General features: G+C 29.7%; 3 protein-coding genes across 3 annotated transcripts; 2 read left to right on the forward strand and 1 right to left on the reverse strand.

The window, feature by feature from the left end:
- Positions 1 to 5,760: 5,760 nt before the first annotated feature.
- Positions 5,761 to 6,092, forward strand: BDBG_18050 (uncharacterized protein; the record flags this gene model as incomplete). The annotated part of the gene is made up of 1 exon (XM_031725639.1): positions 5,761 to 6,092. A coding segment is annotated over one exon (332 nt), but the record flags the coding sequence as incomplete, so codon positions are not given.
- A 12,402-nt stretch (positions 6,093 to 18,494) lies between these two features.
- On the forward strand, positions 18,495 to 18,826 carry BDBG_18051 (uncharacterized protein; the record flags this gene model as incomplete). Its single annotated transcript, XM_031725640.1, has 1 exon — positions 18,495 to 18,826. A coding segment is annotated over one exon (332 nt), but the record flags the coding sequence as incomplete, so codon positions are not given.
- A 7,708-nt stretch (positions 18,827 to 26,534) lies between these two features.
- On the reverse strand, positions 26,535 to 26,817 carry BDBG_18052 (uncharacterized protein; the record flags this gene model as incomplete). The annotated part of the gene is made up of 2 exons (XM_031725641.1): positions 26,535 to 26,678; positions 26,776 to 26,817. Coding segments are annotated over 2 exons (186 nt in total), but the record flags the coding sequence as incomplete, so codon positions are not given.
- Positions 26,818 to 27,070: the final 253 nt, after the last annotated feature.

The raw sequence follows: 27,070 nt of genomic DNA on the forward strand, positions 1-27,070 counted from the left end.
GAAAATAACTGGGAATGGCCTGAGCTTACATATGATGAACTAGAGTCAGTAATATTCTCAAGTTCAATTAAAACTGCTGCAGGGCCTGATTCAATTAATCACTCAATTATTCAAAACACATATTTCTACTTGAAGAATGAATATTTTGAGCTCTTTTTCAATCTCTTAAAAAATGGTTATCATTCTGAATGCTGGAGAGAAGCTACTGGAGTAATCCTTGCAAAACCTAATAGAAAGGCTTTAATTCCTAAGTCATATAGAGTAATATCTCTGTTAAACTGTTTGAGAAAAATTCTAGAAAAGATAATAGCTACTAGATTATCTTTTATAAGCTCTATTAGTGATTCTCTTCTATTTAATGAATAAATAAGAGATAGAAAACAATGTTCTGCAATTGATACTGTTCTCTCAGTTATTCATGATATTCAAGTAGCAAAGCATGAAGACCTGGTCTCAACTGCAGTTTTTATTGATATAAAAGATGCACTTGATCATGTGTCAAAGTCTAAGATGATTCAAACTTTGAAGATGTTAAAACTGTCACTTTCTCTAATAAAATGAGTCAATTGTTTCATATCTAAAAGAATTATACAACTATTCTTTGATGGAAGAAAACAAGATAAAACTGAGATAAAAATAGAAGTATCACAAGAATCTCCAATCTCACCTGTTTTATTTGCAATATACACTGCATATCTATTCAAGAATAGAGAGATGAAAATAGTGAGATCTTCAAGTTATGTAGATGATATTGATCTACTCTACAGTTCAAAGACAATCAAAGAGAATTTAGAAGTGATTGAGAAAGCAGTAAAGGAAATCTTTGTTAGAGCAGATATTAATCTAATTCAATTTGATATGAATAAAACTGAGCTAATTCACTTTTTTTCCAGATTTAATGAGAAAGAACTAAGTCTAACTCTTTTAAATAAAGAGATTAAACCCAGTTTAAATGTCAAATGACTAGAAGTATGATTAAACTCCAAGTTGAATTTTAAATATTATATTCAACAAAGAATCATCAAGACAGAGAGACTACTGAATAGTTTAATCAGACTATCAAATACTGAGAGAGGTCTATTCTTTCAGGCTATGAGACAGTTATACATAGCCTGTATTATCTCAGTAGCTGATTATGATGTTCAAGTTTGATGAAATAATCAAGAAAACTTCACTGAACTCTTTCAAAGTCTATAAAACAGAGCTTTGAGAAGAATTCTGGAAGCATTTAAGTCATCTCCTATTAAAGCAATGAAAATTGAAGCTTCAATTCCACCTCCTGCTATTCAATTTGAAAAGGCCTGTATAAACTATGCTCTGAGAGTCATGAAGATGAGCTCAAATCATATAATCAGAGAAAGAGTCTCTTCTTCATTTTCATCAGTTAACTCAGGAAATGAACTGGATTGGAATAGATTTCTTGATTGAAATGAGAATAATACTTTAAAGAAAATGCTCTCTCAACTGTATAGACTATGTTCACTTATTAAGAATCAATTTTCTTCATTAAATGTTGAGAAAATTGATCATGAGAAGATATCTCTCTGAAGAGAAAAGCTGGAATCTCTCATAGACTTACAAATAAGTGAACTATCTAAAGAGAGAGAATATGAACAGCATTTGAAGAAGATCTCTACAATTAATATAAAAGACTCTATTCTGATCTACTCAGATGACTCAAGAAATGAGAATTTGAATAGATTAGGCGCAGGCATTGCTTATACTGAAGATAATATTAATTTTATCTCAGATTTCTGGAATTTAGGCTGTGAATCTGAAGTCTTTGATGCTGAACTATTTGCAATAGTGAAAGCTTTCAAACTCATTGAAATAAAATCTTATAAAAGAGGAAATGATTTGAAAGAGACATGAATATTCTCTGATAGTCAAGCTGCTTTAAAAAGACTTAGAAATAGTCAGATTCATAATGATCAAATGAATCTTGAACTGATTTTAAACTCTGTTTTGAAAATTCAAAAGAGAAGAACATCAAAACTGATAATTCATCTGCATTGAGTTCCTACTCATATGAATATTCAAGGCAATGAATTGGCTGATTCAGCTGCAAAAAAGAGTTCAGAATTAAGCAGATCTATTCAAAAAACAGTGTCCTGATCTTTCATAAAGAGAAAGATAAAAGAATCTTGTTTAAACAAGTGAAATGAAAGCTGGCAGAAACAAAAGAAGAGTATACATTATTCAAGATTTGAGACAAAACCAAAGTAGAAATCTTGTTCAATTAAATGTAAAAAGAAAATATTCTCATCTATAATTCAGCTGAAACTAGGACATGGTTATTTCAAATCTTATATACAAAGATTTGATGATAGATTTAACTCAATAGAATGCTCATTCTGCAATACAAATGAGAATCCTGAGCATATTATAATGCACTGTGCATTATACAATAGTCTCAGAGCCAGATTGAAAGAGAAGTATGATCTAAATCAATTAAATATAAGATTCTTATTCTCAACTGAGACAGAAATTAAATACTTAATAGACTTTCTATCAGAAACTCAAGCAGCTATAAGAAAATGGCTGAATTCAGAAGTATCTGAATATGAAGAAGTGGAAATTGACTAGATATAGTCTGTTAAAACAGCTATATATTCTCTTTTAATAATTTTGTTTTGTTATAGTCTCTCTTTACTGTACTTGTTTCCTTCTGTTCTTTTCTCTATCTATTTAATATGTCTATCTTTAAGACTATGTTCTCTTTTCTTTTGTCATAATATTTTCAAATGGTTTCAAACTATCAGAAGGTGTTAAAATACTGCAATTTATAAATAGTTTTTGTATTCTGGGCTGGAATTTTCTGATTTTGCATATTTGAAATTGATAAATGTATAATAGTTGACTCTATAGATATAGGAAAAACCCTGAGAACTAAAGATTCTCAGGTAGATGTCATAGTCTCTGACTGCATACATCTATAATTGAAGAATAATAATAATAATAATAATAATAATAACTTAGAAACTGAAGCTTTTCTATTAGATTTTACAAGGATTACTTCAGTAGCTTCTCTCCAGCATTCAGAATGATAATTATTTTTTAAGAGATTGAAAGAGAGCTCAAAATATTCATTCTTCAAGTAGAAATATATGTTTTGAATAATTAAATGATTAATTAAATCAGGCTCTGTAGCAGTTTTAATTGAACTTGAGAATATTGCTGACTCTAGTTCATCACATGTAAGCTCAGATCATTCCCAGTTATTTTCATTAATATATTCATGAAATGACATATTCTTCTCTTCTAAATGTGATGAGTTTTGAAAGAGAATTCTTATAAAAGCTTGACATTTTTTCTCAAAAGAGTTTGCTGTATATAATTCATTCTGAAATTCATATTCTAAGGTTGAAAGCTTTGCTACACTTCTTGTTTTAGTATAGTTGAAGGCTTTAAAGACTTCTTTTTCTTGTGCTTCTTTAAGAAATTTGTTTCAGTAATCTGTTTTGACTTTTTTAATATCTGAAAAATATTCATTTTGAATAGCTTTGAACTCTTTATTAGATATTAAGTTATTCTTTCACTCTCTCTTAGCAGTGACTAATTGCTTTCTTTTAGAAGTGATATTCTCATTTTATCAAGATTTGAAATACTCAGAAGACCTTTTCTTTGAAATATTTTCTTTAATACTTGTTAGAAGAATAGATGTAATCAGCTTTACTCTATTCTCAAGCATTTCATTTGAGATATCTTGACTTTGATTTCAATAAAACTCACTCTATCTTTCAGATTTTAGCTGTTTTACTCTTTCTTCAACTGCTTTTCAATCAGCTTTTTCCAAGTTATACTGATTAGAGAGAAGAGGATTTTCACTTCTTTGTTTTTCACTTAGTTCAATATCAAATTGAATAATCTCATGATCTGATTCTGAGGTTTTATTTGAATTAATAAATCAGTTTATAAGTCTTTTTTCAATTAGATTTTATGATATGAAAGTTAGATCTATAATAGATTTCTGTTTCATGTCTTTTCTAAAGAATGTTTATTGATCAGACTTGTTAACTAAATCTATTAAATGCTTAAAAGTTCATTTAATCAGTTTATCTGCTCTTACTGCTCTTATGCACTCTGAGTTTTATCAGAGATAATGTGCATTGAAGTCTCCTGCAATAATAGAGTTTTTTAAGAAAGTTATATTCAAAAATCCTCTATCAATTATTCAGATATTGTTGTTTTCTTTCAATGACTTTTCATTATAGATATTTATAAGTTGAATAGTATCAAACTCATTCTCTTTATCTATAATATCATCCACTAGAATATCAGAGTCAGATATGATATCAAATCTCAAATTAAATTGATATCTTGATCTTTTTCTCTCATAGATCACTACTCTTGATTTTATCTCAGATTTTTCAGAAAGAAAGCAGTAATAGCTTGAATGAGAAATGATATACTTTTACTCAGTATCAAAGTTTGATTCTTGAAGAAGTACAAAGTTAACTTTTTATTCAAATACAATCTGAAGATAAGAATAAATACAATTTGAGTTTCTATTCACATTATTTTGAATAAATGTGATTTTTGAAGAGTTTTTAAACTTTTTTTGTTATTTTTATTGTATATTCATACTAAGAGAGAGTAGAGATAGAGTAGAATCTAATTCCTATCATCAGATAGTAGATTATAACTATTTTGAAAAGTAGGAATCTCAACTGCTTACATTATATCTAGTTTATCATCAGAGTCATTTCTCAATTCTCTAATCTTAACAGAAGTTTGAGAATTCAAATTCTGTTTACACTTAGCTGAAGAGTTGAAGTTTGAAGATCTAGATAGTTGAGAATTTCTTCTTTTTAAGCTTACAGTTGTAGATTTACTAGCTTGACTTTTCTCTTCAGTTTTAGATTTACTTTGAGCTTCATCTTTTCTCCAGTTCTTCTGAGTTCTTGAAGCAAATACACATTCTTTTGAGCTAGATGCATGTTTTTCTTTGCAATTGAAGTACTTAAGTAGAGTATATTGATATATTTCATCTCTTTTTAAGCATGTTTCACATTTGTGATTCAAAGGTTGCTTGAGCCAGCGTACGATTACAGGTGTACGCCGGTTTCTTATATATCATAATATCATATACTAAATTAATTAGTGGCCACTATGGCCCTCTTTACACTCATAAGCAAGTTCAGAAGTGGCTGTGTTATTATCTGACAGTTATATATTCTTCTGAACCACATTCTTCCTCACCAGATTCAGTCACGCTCATATGACCATGTCATACATTCTAGCTTCATGCAGATTAGCTCGCCACTAGCATTTCATAATTATGTGATCTATTTCTGATTTGACTAGCATTCTGTATACACTCTCACAAAGAAACTTCTATTATATTACATCACTCATTCACTAACTTTTCTCATTCTTCAATCATCTTCTTTATCATCATCATCATTGAACATCATTATTATCTCATTCAAGATTACTGTTTCTCTTTCTGTTCAACATCTTCTATTTATTTATCTATCACATTGTACACATTTCTGGTGATGACTTCTTATTCTCATAACAAGTGTCATCATAGTGCTCATACTGAGCAGTTTGTTAGCAGTAAGTGTAATATGTTATGAAACATGGCCAGACTTGTTTATCTTCTAATAATCATCAGAACATATCACTATAAATGACACATCTTCTCTATCTTCTTATACATTCTCAATCTTTTCCTTCTCAGCAGGTTTCTGATTGTGTTTTCTGGCACAATTTTGCATGAATGCAGATGCTGATATGTTATTTTTATTCATGTAGAATCTTCATACATTGACAGATCTGCATTCACTGATAATAGTGAACTCAATGTTGAATCATTGATTGAGAACTTAAAGAATGTGATAATGAAGAAATTATTCATATCATGTGTGACTGAGTCTCTTATATTCTTCTCTGTCTTCTCTGTTCTTTTCTCTGTCACTCTCTCTCAATCTTCTACACCTGTCTCTGTGTCTGATTCTCCTGCTCCTGCTATCTCTGTTTCTGCAATTCTCACTTCTACTACTTCTGATTTTGCTATCTCTGTTTTCATTATCAGCTCTCCCTGTTTCAAGGAGATGTTGTATAGACTTAATGAATCACATTTCTCAGTGTATACACTCTCACTCTTCTTACTGACTTTCAGAATAATTTATTGTATGAAGACTGTGTATAATATAATAATCTGAAGCTCAGTCATGAACACTGATTATTACATTCATTTTAAATATTCATGATGAGATAATTATTCATTCATATCAGAGAATCACTCTCTTTCTTAACAGTGTTAAGATTGTAAGTCTTTTTCTTTTTCATCTTTTTCTTTCTGATACTGATTTTCTTATTCTTAGAGAAAATCATTATGAGTTTTACTGTGCACAAAGTCATGATATTCACAGATATCAAGAAGCTTTTCATAACTGTAAAGTTCAACATTGCAGAGACATCTGCTCTGATGAATTTCTTCAAAATAATAGATCTGTATCAGCCTATTCTCTGATATCTGTCATTCAACTTTGTAATGCAGGTGAAAGATATCTGTGTTTTCAGAAACAGAAACACAGATATCATACTCTTTTACATTCACAGACATGAGACTTGTATGCCTTGTCTGAAATGTCATCATGAAAATGAGCTGTTCACACACTGTGTTCTGTTTTCTGTATTTCTCTGTGTCTCTCTCTCTCTTTCTGAGAAGTCTTGTGCATGTTATAATTACATATACAATTCTAAGATCAGTGAGTGTTCATTCAGTAATTGTTATCTCTGCTTTTGCAGTTTTGTATGCTAATAATGATTCTTAGTTACTTCAGTATCAGAGATCATTCTAATCAAAGATGATAACATTATTGAGACTACTCTCTCTCACTCTTAAGCTTCTTCTGTTGCTTTCTCTTCCTTCTCTGCAGGGAAGATTGTGCACATATCAGATTATAAGTGTTCAGCCCTGAGTGACTCTCACTGTTATTCATTCAGTTCTGCATCTTCTTCTTCTTCTGTTTCTTTCATCTTCACTTCTTCTATTCTAGCTTCTGGTTCTGCAGATTCTGCACTCTTCTTCAATTTTTCTACATATACATGTATGCATTTCTATATTAGCATTTCAGCCAATCTTGTGATAAATAACATTAATATTGTATACAGAGTGATAGAGAAATCAGAGACATGTGTGATATTGTTATAAGAGCAGCTTACAGCTCTTAAATCCCTTGCAGATCTCAAGTTTCGAGATTTTCTTTATTTTTGATATTTTTCAGGTGATGTGATGTTAGAAATAGATTAAACATGTAATGTATGAAAATGAATGAGATGTGTATGATAACATTTGTCTTTTGTAGCTGACTCTTACAGTTGATGATCAATTCATTATCTCTTTTCTTTTCTTACACTTTTTCTTTATCTGCTAGTCACTACTCTTACATAATCTCTATATAATACAGTGTTCAGTGACTAGATTCAGTAGCTTTCATCTTTTATGATTCTATCTCATGTATTATACTGTCTCTCTTCACCTGCTCAGATCACTACAGTGAACAGCTCATTGAAACTAATCTTATTCAATCTCTGAGTGTTCTCAGAGATTGAGATGACTTGGTCTCACATGTTTATAAATATTTCAGATAGTTTATTCTCTGTGATCTTCACAATTGAACTGATGTAAACAGTTGAATTCAACTCTGAATTCTTTTTTCTTCTGTGATCTGACTCATATACAAGTCTGCTGCTTTGAAACTGCTCTTTATTATATTGCATCTACTATCTGTGATGCATTATCATATAATCAGCTACAGTCTCATCACTTATTGAAGTGTGATATTCATCTGATTTCTTCATTTCTTCTCATTCTTTCCTTATAATTATGAAAAGATTGAAATAAGTGAGATCATCTGATTTGTAAGTATCTATGATTTCTCTTACTTTGTAAGACTTTTTAATTGTAAGTCTCTTCTTTTTCAACACTGATGATAGTACTGTGAATGATTATAATTCACTCAGATCTTATATCTTTACTTTCACAAGTTATGAATCATTTATTAAGTTGTGTAAGACTCATCTCTCTGATTCCTTCAATGTGTAAGTTCTCAGAGAATGTGATTTGAGTATTTTATATAACTCAAACCATCTAGATTGAAACTTCTCAGAACTCTCATTATATATAAGAACTCATATTCTTATCTTGAGACTCAATTTCTTGACTAGTGAGTCTTGTATTCTTTTCAATTGAATTGCTCAGTTCAGAAGTAACTTATTAGCTTTTATATGTGCATAGCTGATCTCTTTTAATCTTGATTTCACATTCATGACTGTTGCATCTGCAACTGCTACTGCTGCATTTATAACTGCTGTTTCTGCTGCATTCATAACTGTTGCATCTGCAACTGCTGTTCCCTTTCTCATCTTTTCTGAAGCATTCTCCGGAATGCATGGATGCAATTCATACAACAGGTAGAATGATGAACACTTAGAGACTGCATACTGTTAAATTCACATAGTCAATAGTGTCTATCTGAGATATTCATTTCATAGTCTCATAGACTTACTCACTAGATATTTCATCAGCATGTTGTCTAAGATTTCATTCAAGTATTTCATCTTCTCATTCATCTGTAGATGATATAATGTTGTTCTACAATGTCTTGTCTATAACTGGCTCATGAAATGCCTCACTGCTTCTTCTATGAGATTCACATCATTATCAGTTAGAATCTCATGCAGTATTTCATAGTTAACATAGATCTTATTATATAGAAACTTCATCATCATTTTCTCTGTTATCTCTGAAACTGCTTTTATGACTGACCAGTTAGTAGCATAATCAATAGCAGTGATTATTCATCAATTTTCATTTGATGTTCACAGTAATATATCTATGAGATTCATCTCTCATTGTTTGAACAGTTATATCATACACTTTATCTGATGTTATACTTTCTCACATTCTAATTCTTTTTTAGATTCTTTTGTGACCTGGTAATTCAGACACTTATGAGTATATACCTGAATGTTCTCAGCCATGCTTGGCCAGTATACTCTTGATTTGAGTACACTCATGAGTTCAGGACTTTCTAAGTGACTGAATTCCTTGTGCATGTGAGTCATCAAGTTGCATCTAAATAAAGATTCTAGATAGAGAGCTTCTGCATATTCTAGATTGCAGTAAAGCACAACATCATTTTTCAATTTTCTCAGCTTGAAGTTTGAAAGCATCTCTTCTACTACTCTTGTAAGACACTTGTTATCTGACACCTTGTCATTCTTCAAGTAAGAGATCATAATATTCACTCATTCTGATTCCTTGCACCTTCTCAGTGCATTTAACATGAACTTCTCTTGTACCTGGTTCACAGAATTCTCACTCATGAAATCAGGTCTGCAACTGATTACATCAGGTATTACAGTATTCAATTCCTTTCAGTATTTAATATGAAGATTATACACTTAAAAGTCTGAGATTCAATATACTAAGCATTTGAAAGGTTTTATCATCAATTGTAGATAGATGAGGCTTTTATGATCTGTGATCATCATTGTCATATACTTATTGTCAATATATCTATCTCATAACACCAGCACATGCTTGATTACTAGTAATTTCTTTTCATGCACTGAGTAATTGAGCTTGATATCTGATAGTTTTCTATCATTATACATTACTAAGTGCAGCTTGTCATTCTTACTCATCTGTAGAAGAGCGCCTCTAATAGCTCATTCAGATATGTTCATCTCAATGTAGAAAGGTTTATCATGATCTGATTAAATAAGCACTGAGAATGTTATTACACATTTTCTCAGTGTGAGAAAAGCCTCTTCACACACAGTATTTCAGATGATTGAATGAAACTTCTTCTTTCACAGATTTGCATTCATTTCTCTTAAGAAATCTGAGAGTGATGTAGATATTTATACAAAATCCTTGATAAATCTGCAGTAATATAAGACTAACTCAAGAAACTGTTGTATATAATATATATTTCTCAGCTGCAGTCAATTCACTATAATATTCAATTTCTCTGAAATGAAGTGTATACAGTCATCACTTACTATATATTCTACAAACTTCAACTCTTCTGTTTTAAACACACACTTGATTGATTTAATGTAGAGCTTATACTCTGTCAGAGTTATAAGTACTTTATCAAAATACTTTAGATATTTGTTATATGAGTTTGAAAAGACTAGAATATCATCAAGATATATAAGATATAAGGTTTCATTCTATTTATAAAGAATCATATTCATTATCATTTGAAAGATGATAAGTGCATTTATCAGATTAAATAATATTACTAGGAATTCAAACTTTTCTCATTGTATATTAAATATGGTTCATGAAACTGATAGTTTATCTACACAGATCTGCCAGTATTCTGAGAGAAGATTAATTTTTAATAGATATCAGGTGTTTTTAACTGTATTCAACTGTTGTTAAATCTGTGACAGTGAATATTTATTCTTGATTATAAGCTTGTTAAGTGCTTAATAATTAATACACATTCATCACTTCTCATCTATCTTTTTCATAAATAGAACTGAAAAGCCTCACATGCTTGATAAGAATCATATGAGACCACATTCTAGAAGGTCTGTGATCTGACACTTCTGTTCTTCAAGATGTGTTTGTGACAGAGAGTATACATTCTGATTAACTGGTTTTGTATCCTCTGTGTCAATCTCATGTACAAATCCTCATTTCAGTGACAATTTCAGTGAAAGATCTGTTCAGAAGATCTTTTCATACTTCTTCAGAAGCTTCTTCATACACTTGTTCTTCTGCATATTCTTTATCTTGATTTTCTCCACTTTCAGATCCTGTATGATATACAGAATGCTTTCAGATGAGGTCTTGCAAATCATTCTCTTTGCTTATTGATATATAAGCAGATTTAACTCTTCTATATCAGAGACATAGAATGTCCTTCTCATATCAGTTGATAGAATTGTATGAACTGTTTTCTTCCTATCAGTTAACTGTATATGACATGTACATCATTGAATCTGTGAATTGAATCTTTGAAATCAATTGAGTTTAAGAATAAGATTATATTCTATGTTCTGCAGCTCCCGCACTTAAATATAGCAAGATCATTCTCTGAAGTACAAGAGAACTCTTACTCTTGTGAGTGATATCAAATATCAGTTATCAGATAATCTTATATATCAGAGATTCTTCACTCAGCAGATCTCTTTCAGTTTTCAGATTATATAATTATCAATATATTGTGTAGAAGCTTCTGTATCTGCTAATACTTTTACAGTCATCTCTCTGTTCTTACTCAAGTGTCTCTTATACATTAACATTTCAGGTCTTAAGATATTGAGATAAGTGTTCACTTCATTCTCATCTGCATCTTAGTCAGAAGCCTGCTTCTTTTTAATATTCATAGAATTCAGAGAATTATCTAACACAGGCATCTCTTTCACTTTGAAGACTTTTCATAGAATATCAGTGAATGTCTTCAAGCTTACTGATTCTGCTAGTTTTTTAACTCTCTTGCTTTTCTTAACTGCACACACTGTGTGCAATCTTTTACATTATGATTTTGATATTCACAGTTGAAGCAAGCTCAATGCTTGTAATATCAAGGTTTTCACTCAGAGAATCCCTTTTTCAGAGAATTCAGCACTTTAGTGATGACATTCAGATCTAGATTCATTGCATTCAGATATGTGACTTATGTCATATAAGTCTGATTATTCATTCTTCACTGAGATATACTCAATTGCAGTATTTTCTGTTGTAATTGACTCACTTATTCTCATATAATGAGAATGTTATATGCTTTTTTCACTGTGTCTGATTGTGAGGTTAAGCATTTTCATTTCACTCTCAACTCAGATATAAGATCATGAATGAAGATCTGTAAATAGAAAGATGTTAGAAGCTCTTCATTCAATATAAGATAGTATAAGCTGAAGTGTGTAAAGTATAATATAAGATTGCTTACTTATCTACACTCAGTGAAGTGTTTGTAATACTTGTCTTATATATTCACTTTCTCAAAGTTGTACAAGATTCATTTGAAAAACTCATTTCATATTTATGAGAATGAATATCACTTCAGATCTGTAAGATTCATCTTTTCATCAGTTATTTATAATGACTTCACTTTTCCATGTAGAAATACAGCAGATCTTAAGACTTGTTAAAATTCTGTTGACTGTCTGTCTGTGAGTTCACATTCAATCTGATAATATGATTGCATCTGACTTAGCTAGCTGATTACAGCATTATTTTTTCAGTTATCATTGAAGCTTGATAGCTTCAGCAGATCTCCTGACTTGATATATTTCATGCTTGAATTCTCATTCTGTGTAGTGATCTCTGATGATGTATACACTTCTGAAGAGATTGTGAACAATCATGATAAGATCTTCAGATTCAGTATAGTCATCTATCTATGTAAATGTTTGATCTTCTGCTGCAGACCTAAGATCTGGTTTTCTCTATTCTTATTGATGATGATGATTGTGTTGATGAAGCTCTTTATAGTAAATGCTTGATCTGCAGTAAATGTCAATTGTTATTTAACTTTCATCTCAGTCTGCCACTGTATACATAAGATCATGATCTCATTTAGAATTCTTGTATATATACAGAGCTTTGATTTCAGTTCAGTAGTTTCAGCTGCTTTTCTTACTGCTTTAAGTAAACTCTCTGAGAGATTCTGTATATCTTTCAGTTCAGATAGCAGAGAAGAGTATTGTTTATATTGACTAGAGAAGATATTCATTTCAGTGATTTCTTGTTGATTATACAATGTCTATTATTATATCACTATATTGTTATATAATTTCTGTTATTATTATATGACTTCAGTGATGATCATTCTTCTCTTTTATTCTTCTTTTAAATAGAGAGCAGACTTCTTTGAATCTCATTTATTACTCTTATCTCTTTTCTCACATCTTATCTGTTCATATATCATACATGGCATTTATCTGAGTGTGAAGTTTTCTCTCTACAAGTGAAGCAGCATCAATCAGATGCTCTTTCACTCACTGCTCTTTATACACTATCTTTTGAGATATTCTAGAACCACACTGACATGATAACTATGAATTGCTTTGTAGACAGAATTATCACACTCTGAAGAAGTCTGCACTTCTCACTGATTTTTAGACATGCTATCAGATATGATTCAAAGATTGCTTGAGTCAGTGTATAATTACAGATGTACACCAGCTTCTTATATATTGTAATATTGTATGCTAAATTAATTAGTGGCTGCTATGGCCCTCTTTACACTCATAAGCAAGTTCGGAAGCGGCCGCGTTATTATCCGACGGTCGTACGTTCTTCCGAACCACACATTTATACTCACTAGTTTTGTAATCTCTAGCACAGAATGCACATTTTGAGTCTCTGAAACAAGAGATTACAAAGTGTTCATATCTTTGACAGTTTGAACACTGTGTTTAAGCTTTGAGATTCATTCTTGAGTCTTTGTATTCATGAACTCTCATTTTCAAACCTGCTACTCTTACTTCAGAGATTCTTAATTATTCAAGTGTTTTTATATATACTAGAACAGAGATATTTCTTCTACTCTGTCTGAACTTAATTGAATTAAGTTATACAGACTCTTTTCTCAGTTGAATAGAATTATACTCTTTCAATTCATTTTTAAGAAGTAGCATTTCTTTCTCACAGTCAAAGATTTCAACTGAAATATTATAAAGAATGAATTTATCTCACTTTTCATCTCTCTCAGATAGAATTATTGTGTTTAACAGAGATTCTACTGCTGACTTTCAGAGATTCTCATTCTGAATAAGGAATTCTGCACTGAATTCAGACATTGTGATCAGAATGATGAAGTTTTCAAAGAAAAATGACTCAATTGAAGCTATAACTGATTTTTGAACTTCAATATCAGTTATTAACTGAGAAAAGAACTGCTGATTGATTTCATTTCTAATTCTGAAAATAAGGTTTGAGTTTAGCTTATTTCTCTGCAATATATTCTGATTTGAGACTTTGAGAATAAGTCTTCTATTTCTGAAGATTTGAAGATTTTTCTCTTTTTATATTTTTTTCTTTACTCTTCTATCAATAGAAGTATGAGCAGTATTCTTCTCAGTTTTCTCAGAATTTTGAGCAGATTTTGAGATAGCAGATTTAGAGATAGTAGATTTAGAGATAGCAGATTCAGCTGCTTGAGCATATGTTTTCTTCTGATTTAAAGAAGAAGAAGAAGAAGAAGTAGAAAAGAAAGAAGAGTAAACTGAAGAGTCAGTGATTGTATTAGAAATTTTCAAAGTTTTTTGAACTGTGTTTGAAATTTCAAGTTTGAACTTGATCACTTTCTGTAGTTATCTAGTCTGAGTATGAAGAATTAACAGAACTTCTTTATTCATCTCACTCAGATACTGCTTTTCAAGAATTTTACTTACTTTTTCAAGTTTCTGTATTTTAAAAACTTATTATTTCTCTATTTCTTCTTTCTTTCTTCTCTTCAGAATTTCAATCTCAGAAATAGTATTTGAGAAAGTATTCTTTTTCACATCAACTGAGTGTACTTTTAAACTCATTATTCTTACTCAATGAAAAGTTGATCAGACTAATTCAATTGAGATATTTATTAAACTCTTTTAAATTGAAAAGTTAATCAGACTATTTCAAAAGAAGAATAACAGACTTTTATATATAAAATACCTGATTTTTTTCACACTAGTTCAGTAACTAGATTAGATTTTTGAAGAGAATCTAATAAACTAAAATTGATTTTTAAGATAAATCAGTAAAATCTTTATAATCTCTTTCTTGAGATACAGTGAGGAAAAGTATAATATTAATTAATAATAAATTAGATAATATAACAGTTTTTGAGAGAAAAACTGATAAAAAATAAATCAATTTTTTACAGAGAAATTGATTAAAACTATTCAATTTTATTCTAAATTATTCAATTCTTCTCACACAACAAGTATACAACTCAAATCAGTTAATAAAGAGTGTAAAAAAGAATTAAGTATTAATGAAAACTCTTCAGTCACTGAAAAAGTAATTCTTACTTAAAAGAATATGAAATTATAATAGAAAATAACTCTGTTTTTAATTCTTTGTAAGAATATTATATAAAATTCAGAGAAAAACACCTTATTTTTTTAAGAGAAGTAAAAAACTATTTCTAAGATCTTTTTTTTTTTGTATTAACTACTGCAGAAGAATGAGATAGAAACTGCTAAGATATATACTACTATATATTCTCTATCAAGACTTTCTCTCTTCAGAGTCTTGATATTATAGAGAATATAAGTCTGTTTCTATATAATAATATACATATTATCAGTGAGATGTAGAGAAACTGATTATTTATATCTCAAAATAGAAGACTTTGTTAATAATTATATTAATATAGAGTTAATTCTTAAATTCAATAGAAATCTAGTATTGCTGTTCTTAATCTCTTACAGAATCTATTAAATATTGAGATATTAAAACTAGATTTAATATATCTCACTGTGCAGGGATCAAAGGCTCAGTCAGACCTTGAGATATACTGATTTTATAGTTGTCATGTCTGCTGATTATGTATCAAGTACAGTTGCTGAGATATCTTTTTGTACTTTTCTATCAGAAATGAGCCAGATTGAGAGAGGTGATATGAGGATGAGACTTGACATTGATGTCTAGATACACTGAAGACAGACTGTGAAGATTGCACTTCAGAAGTGACTGTTGATTATATACTTGATATTATCACTGAGATATCTTTTTGTATTTTTCTGCTGAGAATGGGCCAGATTGGGAAGGGCGGTACAAGGGTGAGACTTGGCATTGGTGTTTTGAAATATCAAAGATGGACAGGGTTTTCACAGAGATCACTTCTCAGATATCTCCACAACTACTGATTGGGGATCTTTCAAAATTGAGAAGATTGGTGCATATGGCTAGGTCTCTTCACCTTACAATTTGTATGGCAATTTGGCCCGGGGTTGTGGTGTGATAGGGGAGAATGAGGGATAATCCCACGCAGGAGTTCTGAACGATGTCTGGTTCATGTTTGGCTGGATAACTCCACCACCACACGGAGTATGCGGTCAGTGATGGGGTCAAAATGCTTGTATAATTGAGGGCTTTTCAATGGATCTATCGGCGGGTTCTTATTCGAAAAATCGAGCGAGTTCGTGGTGAAGCGGTTGAATAACTACAGAAAGTGATTAAGTTAAAGCTTAGAATTTTAAATATAGTTTAAAAAAATATTGAAAATTTCTAGTATAATTACTGACTCTTATTCATCTTTTTCTTTCTTAAATCAGGAAAAAAAAAAATATATACTTAAGCAGTATAATCTACTATTTTTAAATCTACTATTTTAAAATCTATTTAAAACTCTGAAAGTACTCAGAGAAAAAATACTCATACTTCTCTTTATAAAAAAGAAGAGAAGAAAATATAAAAAGAGAAAAATATTCAAATCTTCAGAAATAGAAGACTTATTTTTAAAATCTTAAATAGAGATATTCTACAGAAGAATAAGCTGCACTCAAATCTTATTTTTAAAATTAGAAATAAAATTAATCAGCAGTTCTTTTCTCAGTTAATATATAATATTAAAGTTTAAAAATCAGTTATAACTTTAATTAAGTTATCTTTCTTTAGAAATTTTATTATTCTAACTATAATATCTGAATTTAGTGCAGACTTTCTTATTAAGAATAAGAATATCTGAAAATTAATAATAGAATCTCTATTAAATATAATAATTCTATCTGAGAGAGATGAAAAATGAGATAAATTTATTTTTTATAATATTTCAGTTGAAATTTTTAACTGTAAGAAAGAAATACTACTTCTTAAAAATAAGTTAGAAGAATATAACTCTATTTAACTGAGAAAGAAGTCTGTATAGCTGAATTTAATTAAATTTAGATAAATTAGAAGAAATATCTTTATTCTAGTTTATATAAAAATACTTAAATAATTAAAGATCTCTGAAGTAAGAGTAATAGATTTAAAAATAAGAGTTTATAAATACAAAGACTTAAGAGTGAATCTCAAAGTATAAACACAGTATTTAAACTGTTAAAGATATAAATATGTGGCGGGCTGCATCTGATTAATTATATAGACTATTTCATTACACTTCATAGATTCTTTCATTTCCGATCACTGATTCTCAGCCGCTACAAACACGTGTAATATATGCTCTGATTCTCAGTCATTTTCAATTGCTGATTCTCAGCCGCTATAAACGCGCGTATATTCTTTCATCTTAAAGCTTCACTGTGTACATTATCACATACATGTATAAATATTTGTAACATGGCGGAACCGAAGCAGTGACTAGTCAGCAGTGTCACATAGAAGTAGTTGTTTAAGAAGCTGTATAAGTGAGCTTGACTATCTTACTTGAATAGTGAGCTTGTAGACTACAGGGTTATTACAAGAATATCACAGATATAATACTTAGTATACTAAGAAGATTGTATAAGACACATAGTAACTCTTATATATATTTCAGTAGAAGAAAAATGAATCACTGACTTCTTTAATAAGAAGTCAGCATCTAGCTATTCTATATAGACAATGAGCAGATACTCTTCTCTCATTTCATAAGTGAGAATAGCTAGAGTGATATCTTAGCAGTATCTTATTATCAAGAAAGAGTAATCTGCTGATCTTATATAGAAGTAAGATTCTCATATTTATCAATCAGATCTTTCTATAATATATTCAAATAATGTCATAGAGTGATTGAAAACTGATTCAGATAGAATGAAATTATTCATATGAAAGTGATAAGTTATGTGAAACTGTAACAGAGTCTTGATATAACTGAGAGCATGATAATACTCTTCTCTTTAAGAGTATAGTCTTAATACTCTTAAGATTACTAGATTAGAAATTATCTTTGTTATATAGCAATGATTACTAATCAATTGACAGTGTATATACTGTATAAAGAAATAGATGAGTTATTCTGCTGACTGTGTAAGTCTTTCTTTTCTTATCTTCATTCAAATCAAACATATAATAAGTGAGTTTCTTATATATCAATTTGAAATGTAAAAAACATAGTTAACAAGTGACTTACAGATCTTTCAATATATTCTATTCTATATATAAAATTCTCTGCAAAAGTGATGTATTTTAGAGACAAAGCTAACAGTAGTGATAGGATTTTTTCAAAAAGATTCTCTCTCTCTATAACACATTTTTCTCTCCCTCTTCTCATCTGTAATAGTGAGTGTATGAGAGTATCATTCTTGAAGAACAGTAGAGGACTTATTCTGATGTTTTCTAGTGAGTAAATGTCTTCATGATGCAGCAGCGGCCTCTGTGGCTGTCAAGAAAGCCAGGTTGAAGGCAGAGACAGTGGTGTCAATGAGCTATGAAAGCATCACTCTCATTGTCACATCTCCTTCTTCTCCTGCTTCTTTTACAGCCATGGTGGTAGTCACTGTGCCTTGCAGTGAGATGTCATCCCTTCTGCCAGTCAGTTCATCTGTGTCTGGTTCATTCCCTGCCCCCCCCACCGCCATTACAACGCCGCCCCCCCCCTCAGCCAATACAGTGGTGTATGACCCTGTGTGGTCATTCAGAGAGGAACTCAGAGAGAGCTTGATTTCAGAGACAGTGACTCTGAGAAGCTCAATTCATAGTTCCTCTCCTGTGGCATGCCTGAGCCCTGCTCAGAATACTGCTGAGTTGAGTTCACAGAGTTCTGCAGTTTCTTCATCTTCTCTCTGTGAGAAGGCTCTGATGCAGCCTCTGATCAGTATCACTACTTGTCTGCACTGCATTAAGCAGCTGAAGAAGAGAGGGATTCTATGTACTCACTTCTTCTCTCACTTCTGTTATTTTCATTGTATCTGTAACAATGACTTCTATCTCTCTGTAAGTATTATCTACTCTACAAGAAGGTATTGTGTCAGCTCTGATAAGAAGCTCAGATGCTCAAGCAGTACAGAGCAAGAATCTCAGAGCTTTAAGTATTGACAGATTTCATCAAGACTGAAGAGATCTCTCTTACTCATCTATAAAAGAAGATGAAAGTGTGAGTCTCTGAGATGAAAAAACATCTCAGAATGACTGATCTCAAGAAGAGATCAGCTGATACTGCTGTTAAAAGTGTCACAGAGATTAATCACTGATTAAAGAGAATCTCACTTCAGTTGAAGTAGATGACTGAGATACTTTATAAGTTAATAAGTTGATATTTTATGTATTTCTTATACTCTTCTACAGTGTCATAGCACTAACTTCTCAGTAAACAAAGATACTGATATTGAAGACTTCAACAGTGAAGAATAAGTTTGATAAGAATATAATTATTAATAAGTAGATTCTGAAATTCCCTCTTTTTACTTTTTCAGTGAGCTACAGTCTCACTAGAATAGCAGTGATCTGTGAGTTAATAATATTAATCTTTTTTATTAATTTTAAATATCTCTTTTCTTTAACTGCTTCAGAAATTTTACACTTATATAGTCTTATTAAACTTTTAAAAAATTCTTTGAGAGAAAATAGAAGAAGAGTACTACAGAGTCTATAAGATATCAACTTATTACTGTAAGATTATCTTTAAAAAACTCTTTAAAAAAAATGAGAAGTCTCAAGTAGTATTTCTTATTCAATATCTCTGATATATAACAGAACAGTCTCTACTAGCTGTCTCATAGCTTATAATCTCTTTCTCAGTATTTTTCAAATACTCAAGCAGTTCTTATAAATTCTCTGATAATAAATAATCTTCTTATTTAATAAGATATTAAAGCTTACTGTAATATATTCACTTATTTAATATTTTCTTTATAAGATATTCAGTATCACTCTCAATCTTGATATTATTCAGCTGAGATGACTCTATCTCAGAACATTGCTTATAGAGCTTTAAATAGAAAATATGAAAAACAGAATGAATTAATTTCAATTCTATAAGTAATTTCAACTTATATATCTACTTATTTATCACTCTTATTACTGAGAAAGATTCTAGTCATCACTCACTAAGCTTCTTATATAGTCTTATTATCTTGATATTCTTTATTAAAAGTAGTACTTGATTCTCTATCAAGAACTTCATTGAAAGATGTTTTCAATTATAGTATTTCATCTACTGCTTCTGAGTGCAGTGAATACTTTTTATCATCTTCTTATAAATTTTATTTAAAAGTTTCAATCTCACTTTTACTTCTGATACTGAGAGATACTCTGTTCTCTATATCTATCTAATATTCTGACTGTCTATTTCTCTCTTTGAAATATTATCTGCAATGTCACTGAGTAATGAAGAATTATATTTATAATAAGTATAGAAAGAAGATATCTTTAAGATTATATTCTTTACATTATTATATATAAATTCAGTGATTAGAAGATGTTTAAGTCAATTATTCTGATGATATGAACAGAACACTTGAAGATACTGTTCTAGTGTCTGATTCTGATATTTAGTCTGGTCATTGATCTGCAGATGAAATGCAGTACTGAGAAGATATCTTATTATAAGATGATAGTAAAAAGCTGATCAGTATTTACTAGTAAAGAGAGATTCTTAATCTGTTATTAACAATTTCAGAGTACTGTGATTATAAATAATAATATCTAAAAACAGATCAGTTAATTCAGAGGCTTTAATCTTTTTATAAGTAGAAATATATCTAATTATCTTTATAAAGTAGTTAACAATGATTAAAATTAAGTTATATTCTTTGACTCTTGTCAACTTCAGCAGATCAACTATGAAATTCATCAATAGATTCTGTCATAAGCTCTTTGAAACAGATAGTGATATCAACTCACTGTATTACTTATATCACAGAATCTTTATTCTTTGATAAATATTATAAGTTTTAATATACTCTTTAACATCTGCTCAGAGCTTGTTTTAAATATATTTATATTTTAGAAGCTTCTCAGTCTTCTCTAATCTGAAGTGCTCTGCATGAGAATCATTATAATGAATTCTCAATAACTTCTAGCACACTACTCTGCTACAAGAAATGAAGACTGAATTATTCAGCAGTAGAAGTTTATATTCTTCTAGTTATCAGTAACTTGATTTCTTAGCAGTATTATCTCACTCAGAGTCTGTCTCTTTCAAGTTCAAACCAGATTCTTTCTTCTTCAACTTCTGAATTTAAGCTACAGTAGAGATATCTCTCTTCTGTAACTTATCAATGAATTTTAAAAGTAGTCAGATTGAAAGATTATAGATCATTTCATTCTTTACTAATTCAATAATTGTAAGATATAATATAAGAAGCTCATGATCTTCAGTATTAGTTCTCTACAGAGATCTGAGTTCTCTTTCATCTTCTATACTGAGTCACACAGCTGTCTCTTCAGCACTGTTTCTGAGCTTTAGAGAATCTCAACTCTCTGCAGTCAGCTTCTTCTGCAGTGATAACAGAGATTCTTTTATAGAATTCTTCTCTGCATTAACAATATTATAATCAGGTTATTTAGACAGTATATCAGCAGAGTTAAGCTGATCTGAACAGTATTAGATATAGAAATTATACTCTGAAAGCAGCTTCACTCACCTGGCTTGACATTCTGTCAAGCTCTTTGTTATTAAGAAATAACACAGATTTATATAATTAGTGAGAACTTACACTGAGTACTTACTACTCTGAAGATAATATCATCAGATTTTAAAGAATTCAATAATTACTAACATCTTCTAATCATGAGTATTATACCTTCTCTATATAAGTGATAACTTCTTAGAGAAGAAGGTCACTGATCTTTATTTACAGCATCTTATAGACTCTGTAAAAAAGTCTTCTCTCACAGACAATTCATTATCTGTTTTTTCAGAGATGATTATTCTCTGATTCTTTCAATGTTGAAAGGCCTTCAGTATTAACTGTGAAAAGATTTCACAGATTTCATTTCTGAATGCATCAGTCTCACACTTATTATTATTATTATTATTCTTCAATTATAGATGTATGCAGTCAGAGACTATAACATCTACCTGAGAACTTTAGTTCTCAGGGTTTTTTCTATGTCTGTAAAGTTAACTATTGTACATTCATCAATTTCAGATATGCAAAATCAGAAAATTCCAGCTCAGAATACAAAAACTGTTTATAAATTGCAGTGTTTTAACATCTTTTGATACTTTGAAACCATTTGACAATATCATGATAAAAGAAAAGAGAGAAAGAACACAGTCTCAAAGATAGACACATTAAATAGATAGATAGAAAGAAATTGAAAGAAAAAGATACAGAAAAAGATAAAGTAAAGAGAGACTATAATAAAACAAATTATTAAAAGAGAGTGTATAGCTGTTTTAACAGACTATATCTGATTGATTTTCTCCTCTTCATATTCAGATAATTCTGAATTTAGCCATTTTCTTGTAGCTGCTTGAGTTTCTGATAGAAAGTCTATTAAGTATTTAATTCCTGTCTCAGTTGAGAATAAGAATCTCATATTTAATTGATTTAGATTATACTTCTCTTTCAATCTGGCTCTGAGACTATTGTATAATGTACAGTGCATTATAATATACTCAGGATTCTTATTTGCATGACAGAATGAGCATTCTATTGAGTCAAATCTATCATCAAATCTTTGTATATAAGATTTGAAATAGTCATGTCCTAGTTTCAGCTGTATTATAGATGAGAATATTTTCTTTTTACATTTAATTAAACAAGATTTTCACTTGGGTTTTATTTTAAATCTTGAATAATGTATACTCTTCTTTTGTTTCTGCCAGCTTTCATTTCACTTGTCTAAACAAGATTCTTTTATTTTTCTCTTTATAAAAGATCAGAACATAATTTTTTGAATAGATCTGCTTAATTCTGCACTCTTTTTTACAGCTGAATCAGCCAATTCATTATCATGAATATTCATATGAGCAGGAACTCAGTGTAGATGAATTCTCAGCTTTGATATTCTTCTCTTTTGAATTTTTAAAATAGAGTTTAAGATCAGTTCAAGATTCATTTGATCATTATGAATCTGACTATTTCTAAGTCTTTTTAAAGCAGCTTGACTATCAGAGAATATTCATGTCTCTTTTAAATAATTTTCTCTTTTATGAGATTTTATTTCAATGAGTTTGAAAGCTTTTACTATTACAAATAGTTCAGCATCAAAGACTTTACATTCAGAGTCTAGATTTCAGAAATCTGAGATAAAATTAATATTATCTTCAGTATAAGCAATGTCTGTGTCTAATCTATTCAAGTTCTCATTTTTTAAGTCATCTGAATAAATTAGAATAGAGTCTTTTATATTGATTGTAGAAATTCTCTTCAAATGCTGTTCATATTCTTTCTCTTTTAATAGTTCACTTATTTGTAAGTCTATAAGAGATTCAAGCTTTTTTCTTCAGAGAGATAACTTCTCATGATCAATTTTTTCAATATTTAAAGAAGAAAATTGATTTTTAATCAGAGAGCATAGTCTGTACAGTTGAGAAGGCATTTTCTTTGAAGAATTATTTTCATTTCAATCAAGAAATCTATTCCAATTCAGTTCATTTTCAGAGTTAATTGATGAAAATGAAGAAGAGACTCTTTCTCTGATTATATAATTTAAGCTCATCTTTACAACTCTCAGAGCATAGTTCATACAGGCCTTTTCAAATCTAATAGCAGAAGGAGGAATTGAAGCTTCAATTTCCATTGCTTTAATAGAAGATGATTTAAATGCTTTCAGAATTCTTCTCAAGGCTCTGTTTTACAGACTTTGAAAGAGTTCAGTGAAATTCTCTTGATTATTTCATCAAACTTGAACTTCATAATCAGCTACTGATGTAATACAGGCTATATATAACTGTCTCATAGTCTGGAAGAATAGACCTCTCTCTGTATTTGATAGTCTGATTATGTTGTTCAATAGTCTTTCTGCCTTGACAGTTCTTTGTTGAATATGATATTTAAAGTTCAACTTGAAGTTTAATCATACTTCTAATCATTTGATATTTACACTGAGTTTAATCTCACTATTTAAAAGAGTTAGAGATAGTTCTTTCTCATTGAATCTAGAAAAGAAATGAATTAACTCAGTTTTATCTATATTAAATTAAATTTGATTGATATCTACTCTAACAAAGATTTTCTTTACAGCTTCTTCAATTACTTTTAAATTCTCTTTGATAGTTTTTGAGCTGTAGACTAGACCAATATCATTTATATAACTCAGAGATCACACTATTCTCATATTTCTATTTTTGAATAGATATGCAGTGTATATTATAAATAAAATAAGTGAGATTGAAGATCTCTGTAATACTTCTATTTTTATCTCAGTCTTATCTTATTTCATTCTATCAAAGAAGAGTTATATAATTCTTTTAGATATAAAATAGTTAACTTATTTTATTAGAGAAAGTGACAGTTTTAATATCTTCAATATCTGAATTAACTTTGATTTTGAAACATGATCAAATGCTTCTTTTATATCAATAAAAACTGCAGTTGAGATCAGACTCTCATGCTTTGCTATTTAAATATTATGAATAACTGAGAGAACAGTGTTAATTACAGAACACTGTTTTCTATCTCTCATTTATTCACTGAATAAAAGAGAATCATCTATAGAGCTTATAAAAGATAGTTAAGTAACTATTATCTTTTCTAAAACCTTTCCTAGACAGTTCAATAGAGATATTACTCTATATAACTTAGAAATTGAAGTTTTTCTATTAGATTTTATAAGAATCACTTTAGTGACTTCTCTTCAGCATTCAGAATGATATTCATTTTTCAAGAGATTGAAAAAGAGCTCAAAATATTCATTCTTTAAGTAGGAATATATATTTTGAATAATTAAGTAATTAATTGAATCAGGATCTGCAGCAGTTTTAACAGAACTTGAGAAGATAGCTGACTCTAATTCATCTTATGTAAGATCAGGTCATTCTCAGTCATTTTCATCAATGTAGTTGAGAAGTGATATATTCTCTTCCTCTGAATCTGAATCTGAATCTGGTGAGTTCTGAAAGAGAATTCTCATGAAAGCTTGACATTTTTTCTCAAAAGAGTTTGCTGTATATAATTCATTCTGAAACTCATATTCTAGAGCTGGAAGTTTTACTACACTTCTTGTTTTAATATAGTTAAAAGCTTTAAAAACTTCCTTTTCTTATACTTCTTCAAGAAATTTATTCCAGCAGTCTGTTTTAACTCTTTTAATATCTGAAAAATATTTATTTCTGACAGCTTTGAACTCTTCATCAGATATTACATCATTCTTTCAATCTCTTCTAGCAGTAGCTAATTCTTTTCTTTTAGATAAGATATTCTCATTTCATTAAGATTTTGAATACTCAGAAGATTTTCTTTTTGAAATATTATCTCTAACATCTGTTAGAATAATAGATATAATAAGCTTCACTCTATTCTCAAGCATTTCATTTGAGATATCTTGATCAGAATTTCAATATAGCTTATTCTGTCTTTCAGATTTTAACAGTTTTATACTTTCTTCAACTGCTTTTCAATCAGCTTTTTCAAAGTTATACTGATTAGAGAGAAGAGGATTTTCACTCATTTATTTTTCACTCAGTTCAATATCAAATTGAATAATCTCATGATCTGATTCTGATGTGTCATTTGAAGTAATAAATCAGTTTACAAGTCTTCTTTTCATTAGATTTTATGATATAAAAGTTAGATCTATAATAGACTTCTGTTTCATGTCTTTTCTAAAGAATGTTTGTTGATCAGACTTATTAACCAAATCTATTGAATGCTCAAAGGTTCATTCAACCAGATTATCAGCTCTCACTGCTCTCTTACATTCTGAATTTCATCAGAGATAATATGCATTGAAATCTCCTGCAATTATAGAGTTTCTTGATAGAGTTATGTTCAGAAATCCTCTATCAATTATTCAGATATTGTTATTTTTCTTCAATGACTTTTCATTATAGATATTTATAAGCTGTATAGTATCAAACTTATTTTCTTTATCTATAATATCACTCATCAGAATATCAGAGTCAGACATGATATTAAATCTTAGATTAAATTAATATCTTGATCTCTTTCTTTCATAGATCACTACTCTTGACTTTATCTCAGAGTTTTGAGATAAAAAGCAGTAGTAGCTTGAATGAGAAATGATATATTTTTGCTCAGCATCAAAATTCAGCTTCTGAAGTAGTATAAAATTAACTTTTTATTCAAATGTAATTTGAAGACATGAATAAATACAATTTAAGTTTCTATTCACATTATTTTGAATAAATATGATTTTTGAAGAGTTTTTAAACTTTTTTTATTGTTTTTATTGTATATTCATACTAAAAGAGAGTAGAGAAGAATCTAATCACTATTATTAGATAGTAGATTATAACTATTCTGAAAAGTAGAAATCTCAACTGCTTGTATTATATCTAGTTTATTATCAGAGTTATTTCTCAATTCTCTAATCTTAACAGAAGTTTAAGAATTCAAATTCTGTTTACATTTTACTGAAGAATTGAAGTTTGAAGACTTAGATAATTGAGAGTTTCTTCTTCTTAAGCTTGCAGTTATGAGTTTACTGGCTTGACTCTTCTCTTCAGTTCTAGATTGACTTTGAGCTTCATCTTTTCTTCAGTTCTTTTGAGTTCTAGAAGCAAACATACATTCTTTTGAGCTAGAAGCATATTTTTCTTTGCAATTAGAGCACTTAAGCAGAGTATATTAACAAATTTCACCTCTTTTTGAGCATGTTTCACATTTATACTCACTAGTTTTGTGATCTCTGGCACAGAATGCATATTTTGAGTCTCTAAAACATGAGATTACAAAGTGTTCATATCTTTGATAGTTTGAACACTGTGTTTAAGCTTTGAGATTCATTCTTGAGTCTTTGTATTCATGAACTCTCATTTTCAAATCTGCTACTCTTACTTCAGAGATCTTTAACTGTTTAAGTATTTTTATATATACTAGAACAGAGGCATTTCTCCTGCTTTATCTGAACTCAATTGAATTTAATTATACAGGCTTCTTTCTTAGTTGAATGAAGTTGTATTCTTTCAATTCATTTTTAAGAAGTAGTATTTCTTCTTCACAGTCAAAAATTTCAACTGAAATATCATGAAGAATGAATTTATCTCACTTTTCATCTCTTTTAGATAGAATTATTGTGTTTAGTAATGATTCTACTGCTGACTTT

This window comes from Blastomyces gilchristii (genome assembly GCF_000003855.2).
Source record: "Blastomyces gilchristii SLH14081 genomic scaffold supercont1.49, whole genome shotgun sequence".
NCBI lineage: Eukaryota > Fungi > Ascomycota > Eurotiomycetes > Onygenales > Ajellomycetaceae > Blastomyces > Blastomyces gilchristii.